General features: G+C 22.3%; 1 protein-coding gene across 1 annotated transcript; it reads right to left on the bottom strand.

Moving 5' to 3' along the window:
- Positions 1-1,840: 1,840 nt before the first annotated feature.
- On the bottom strand, positions 1,841-3,609 carry LOC145831923 (putative palmitoyltransferase ZDHHC24). The gene is made up of 3 exons (XM_082939276.1): positions 3,492-3,609; positions 2,828-2,980; positions 1,841-2,129 (listed from the first exon to the last, which is right to left on the bottom strand). Exons 2-3 carry the CDS (start codon positions 2,893-2,895, stop codon positions 1,976-1,978), a joined length of 222 nt encoding a protein of 73 aa, XP_082795402.1. The 5' UTR covers positions 2,896-2,980; positions 3,492-3,609; the 3' UTR covers positions 1,841-1,975.
- Between the last annotated feature and the right edge of the window lie 2,725 nt (positions 3,610-6,334).

Raw genomic sequence — 6,334 nt, 5'->3', positions numbered from 1 at the left:
CACTTTATTTATATATAAAAAATAATTTAGAAACTTTTGTTGCTAAATAGAATAAAAAGTCAAAGTAATACAAACTAAGGTTTTAATAAAACTAAATGACATGGACGTTTGCAAGCGCAAACTAAAAAGCTGAAATACAGAAATGAATTATTAAGAAATGTTAAGAGTTGTTGGTTTAGGCTAAAAGCTGGTCACTGTCATAAGAGTTTAAATAGGATTTATAGTGGATACCTCAAAAAAGGTTTTCGAGAATTTGTTCTTCCTTTGGAGATGTCTAATTAACTTTCAAGTCAATATAATTAGTTAATGTATTAAAAAAAAATTTCTCTTTATAAAAAACTTATTATAAATGTACTATTTTCGTCTTTTAAATGGTTGTATATTTAAATGAAAATGGAAAAAAAAGCATGTTTTTTATTTTATTTTAAAACTTCTAGTATTTTTGGTGCTTTAACGTCAACAACGGGTTAATCACTTATTTTAATATTTCATAATCATGAAGTAAGTTAAAGGAAAAATAAATTACTGAAAATACGAAATTAAAACTTATGATGTTTATAAATAAAATGATAAAGTAGTAACACAAACTAAAATTTAAAAGCTATAAATTTTAAGAGACATTATACTTTCAATGATAAAATTTTTAAAATTTATCATTGATCATTCTCCTTTTATTTAAGTCGAGAACTTTGATTGCAACCTTTAAAGTAAAAAGTATGCGACATAATACTTTAATTACTTTGCTTCACTTTTTTCAAAAATTTAACTCAAATTTTTATTTGGGTAAATGAGATAAGCACATTTTATTATAAAAGTGTACATTGATCTGAGACACATTTTTATTAAAATATTATAAATAACTAAAGAACATGACTATTTTTATATACTGCTTGGCTAATACTTTTTTTTAAAGATTATGATAGATTACTTGTATTTTAATACCTACTATGTTAGTATTTGCACTGACAATTTTTCAACTTAAATTCATTAGAAAAAATAAACAAAAGTGTTTTTTATTACAGCAAAAAGTTCACTACTATAGTAAAGGTTTTTTGGTTATAGAATAATTTCGTTTTTAAAATTGGCATTAGGCATGATTGATCATTAAATAATTAAAACGTTTTACAAACATAACAAACTACATGGGATATTTAATAAAAACAATTAAAAAAAATAAAAGCTTTTAAATAATACCAATGACTTTGTAAAAAACAGCTTTAGTTAAGTATAAATTTATTTTTCAAATACCAGAAATTTTAAGAAAGTTTTGAAGTTACATAGCAATCAAAAAAATTATAAATAAAGAATAAACTAATGTCAGAAAGAAAAACGTTTAACTTAATTTAATAAAGTATTTAGAAAACTATATGAACTAGTTAGATAAAAAATAAATGTTTATGTAAAAATTTGATTTTGTACTGCTGTTGATATAAAAGTGTTATCGAATCATAAATAAATTTAAAAAAACACATTGTTTTAAAATCTGTATAAAAAAAAAACTTGCAAAAACATTCTTGATTGATAAAAAAATATAATTACGGCTTAAAATCAACTAAAATAATTAATAAAATTAAAAACTCTATTTAGTTGATGAAAGGGAAGGGAAAAAAAGCTTTTACTAAAAATACCGTAAAAACAAATTGTATTTTCAATTAATTAAAAATCAACTTTAGATCACTCTAAGTTTTCTATCATAAGTTAAAGATTAAATAAAATCATAAATTACTTAGGAGAAACATATTTTAAACAATTATAAAAAAGTTAAAAGATATATCAATTTTTAAACAATTTTTCATAAGCTACATGAATTACCAGTAAAAAATCAAACACTTCAAAAATTTTTTTATTAATTTTAAAGTTCTACCTAAAATAAAAGAGCAATCATTGCCTAAAAGTATTCTACATATATTAATGAAAGAGCATAAAATATAAATTTTTGATAGAAAGTCATCGAGTAAAATTTCCAAATAAAAATTCAGTAGATGCCATTACTAGGCAGAGGGCTGGGGATTAATGGTGAAATCCAAGAGAACTTCCAATTAGTGCCGAAAGCGTGCTGCAGGTTTTCGCATGTTGGCAAGTTGTACTCATCACCTTTCTTATGCTTGTACTCATATGAGGTTTTTCCTCTGTTATAAATTTAGTTGTTTGTACCGAGGGTAGATATTAATCGCAAGTTATTTATGATTAATATATTTATTTTATGTTATAAAATATGTTTTCAAAACTAAACAGCACTAGCTTGCTTGCTAGTTTCTGTTTTGTTTGAGAGTTTTTACAAACTTTTTTCAACATGAATTTGCATAAAAAGTCAAAAAACGTACTAATGAACTTATTAATATAAAATTACGATAAGCTTTAAAAATAAATGAATAAATAATATATAGGATTGCCAAATGTCTTTGAAAAAGTTTTTCCAGGTACAAAAGGTACAAAAAGTAAAATTTTTAAGGTTTATTTTTAATATTAAGTTAAGTTAAATGTTAAATTGTATTAAAAATATAACAACATTGAAAAGCAATTTTAAATGTGTTTAAAAAAAAAACTTATGATGACAAAAATCTTTATCTATATAATAGATTTTTCGTGTGAAATATAATTTTCATTGCGTTTCATGTAATTCTTATTTATTCAAGTTTTTTTATAGGTTTTTTAGTTATTTTTGATCAAAATTCAAGGTTTTTTTTTCTGAAATTCAAGGTTTTTCCAGAATTCCAGGTTTTTTGGCAACCCTAATTATAACAATTCTGATCATATGACAAACTAAAAAAACTTTTATAATTTGATAACATTAGTTACATTAATTCAATAACAAGAAACGACTAACATGAAAGCAAGATAAATATGACCAGAAAATGTTCGAATTGTAAACACAGATATCAAAAACACGCCCATTACAACTGCTACTCTGACGATGTATTTTTTGAACTCAATTCCAAGAATAAAAGCTAGACCAGGCAAAAAGCAAGCAATCGCTGTTCTAATAAATAAATCTAAAGTAATAAACAGAGTATAAATTTGTTTTATGTCATAAAAACAATAGTACTAATTTAAAACTTTTTCCCTTTTCAAATTTTAAAGATTAACAGTTTTTACTATGTTATATATAATATATATGTTATTTTCGCTAATCATGTAAAATTATCAATATTTAGTGAATTTAAAAAGTAACTAAAAATTTTTCAACATAAATATTATCTCCTAACTTTACTACGTAACAAAAATGTATAAAAACTTAATTTATAATTAATAAAAGCACTTCTTTGATATTTTTTTTAATATTAATTTACTGAGTTAAAAATATGTTTATACTTAAACTCTAAAAAAATTACAGATAGTTTTAAAGCTTCCAAAACAAGCTAGCTAAAAGTTTCTCACTAAATTATAATAAGGTAGTATTGTGCAATAAGAATACTGACTAATTGTTAAACTCTATTTGCTTTCTATAAATTTGAAACTATACAATTATAAAAACAGAAACACGTACTTACTTCCAAGTAGAAGTTTGATAAATTTCAATAACGTAATGTGCATTCAAAAAGTTTGTGTAAACAAGAGCCAAGTTAAAGTATAAGCCCCAGAGCAAAAAGTATCTTCTGTTTGCATAACCCATGCAATTCGGACTGAAGTAACAATGATGGTCTCTTAGTAAAACTACTTTTTCACATATGCTGCAAAAAAACGACCTGAAAAACTTACGGATGTAATTTGCTTTTTAATTTGTTTATAAAATTTGATTACAATGTACTTAGTTTTAAAACTTTTTCGAATTATTCCAAAGCTTCTGTATAAAACAAACTAGGGTGTTATTGAACAATCTAAAATATATAAAATTAGATATACAACATGTTAATTATTTTTATATTTTCTGTAATACTTAATGACTTTTAGGTTACAACACTTTCTGTCTATTTCGAAAGTAAATATTCAATAAAAGTTTTATAAATGACTTGTCAGTTTAAACTTACTTTAAAGATATAGTTATGTATGCTATATAAATTTTACTTTATTTATAAACTCTAATAACCTAACACTGAGAGCCATTGAAACTAAAAGTATAACAATTAACTAACTACTTTATAGTACACGATAATTACTTAATCTCAAAAATCTTAAAAATATAATAATATATGATTTACTTGCAGTTTAAAAGACTTTCATGTAAAGTTTTTAAAGAATATTTATAAGTAAGAATAAGAATTCACGCTATCATACTTTCGAAAATTATAAAATTCTTACCGATAGTAAAACTTATGATATTAATTTATTTAAAAACTAAAACCGATCAAAAAGTAAGACTTGATCAACATTTAGTACATCTTAAACACATAAAAACATAATTTGACAAGTATCAAAAAAATAAAATGGTTAGTTTTCAAACTAAAACCTTCAAAAAAATCATCAACATAAAAATACTGTATTTAATGGCTAGTATACTTAAATGTTAGTGTAGTTTGCATATTTGCTGAGTCAAATTTTTAATATAATTATAAAGGTAAGGTGGGTTAGGGATAAAGATAAAAATAAAATAAACTTGATAAAAATTTTCTAACTCAGCACTTAAACTTTATCGCTTGAACATAGTCTAAAACAGAACTTTAATTTTTTTTTCATATAACAAAACAGTTGCAAGAAGTTTCCAAAAATTGTTATAACAAAGTAACATAACATACTTTTGAAAATAAGCTATGTGAAATTTATACAAGTAGTTGTTCAAGAAATTAATTAGGTATAAATTTTTGACTACTTTGATTTAATTTTTTTTTTTAATCAAAAGCTAGTACTGTTTTAAAGCTTTCAATAAAACAAAAAAATCCTACTTAATTTAAGAGCATTACGAACTAAACAGAATTTAAAATTAATTTAATCAATTTTATAAAAATTAGACAAAAGAAGTTAAATAGTATTTATAAATAAACATAAATGGTTCGAAATAAATTTTGAGTGAAACTTGTTTAGCATTTAATGCTGAAACTAACTATTTTACTTCTTAATTTTTTAAAAATCTAATACTTCAGTTTGTTGTTTTTGTTTGATTAATTGTTTATTTTTCATAAACAACATATTTATAACTATTAACTCTTAAATGACACTACAAAACATACCTAGGAGGAATATTCATTTGACTTTTTTTACAAAAGTTCCATGACGAATTGTAATACTTTTGATGAACTAACTTTTTATAACTAGGATCTATAAGCAAAAAACTCCAATATGATATAAGCCAGTTTACCAAAAGATATGTACCTAAAAAAATTATAAATAACTTCAAAAAGAATAAACTTGAAAAACTAGTTATATACAAATTATTTAACTAATTAAATAATTATTGCTGTGTAATAAACTAAAAAACTTCTGAATAATGCTTTTAGTTTTCAATACACTTTAAAAAAAATTAAATATTAGTAAAAAAACCTATGCTTTTTTAATATATCATATAAAACTAAAAATTTATATTGATAAATTAGACTAATGTATAACATTTACAATGTTCTAATATGTCTCAATCTATTTTTGATTTGCTTTTCTTTTGATAATGTAAAAGCTTTGTTAATAAAAATTTTAAAAATATTTAAGGTTGTGTAAATTTCCTAAAATTAAACTTATTTCAATTATAACATGAAACTAAACTTAGTTGAAAAGTAAACTATTAAATAAAACATTTAATGATCGTTTTTACTTTATATAAAAAATAGTTTTATAAAGGCTAAAAAAAGAGTTTAAAATTTATGTGATAGAATAATTTTATTGTAGTAAACCTTTGCTTTTAGTGAAATAAAAGAGTCATACATTTCTTTTTAAACTGAATTAATACTCCTGTAGTTTTAAAAGTACTTAATACAGACAAAGTGAAGAACAATTTAAATGGTGTGTGTAGATAATATTCACTCACATAAATGATATTAAACTATTTTCCGTTCTGTGTAAACATATCATAAACCACTTGCACTTAATAAAGTAAACAAAAATTATCTTGGACTACGAAAAACAACGTTAGAAATCACACAACATAACTATATGAAAAAAAATTATGACTCAATAGTAAAAAACCAAAAAAATAAATGTTTACAAGTCAATTGTGAACTAACAAAAGGGTGGCAAAAAGTTTGTATAAAGTATTCAAGAAGTTTTTTAGGTGTTCAAATGGCTGATAAAATTGATTTATAGTAAATATAATTTTAAAAAAAGTCAATCTTAGTATTTTTTCTTAAAATCTTAGTTTTGCTTAAAAACAGTTAAGACTAGTAAAATTAAAAAATAATAATAATTTATTTCAGAGCTTTATCTCTTTCAATCTAAAATTTTATTTTTACTGTTTATTTAATACACTTTT

The sequence above is a fragment of the Thalia democratica genome, chromosome 3 (assembly GCF_965202585.1).
Source record: "Thalia democratica chromosome 3, ktThaDemo2.hap1.1, whole genome shotgun sequence".
In the NCBI taxonomy this organism is placed as follows: domain Eukaryota; kingdom Metazoa; phylum Chordata; class Thaliacea; order Salpida; family Salpidae; genus Thalia; species Thalia democratica.
This window is presented reverse-complemented; position numbering and strand designations above follow the sequence as displayed.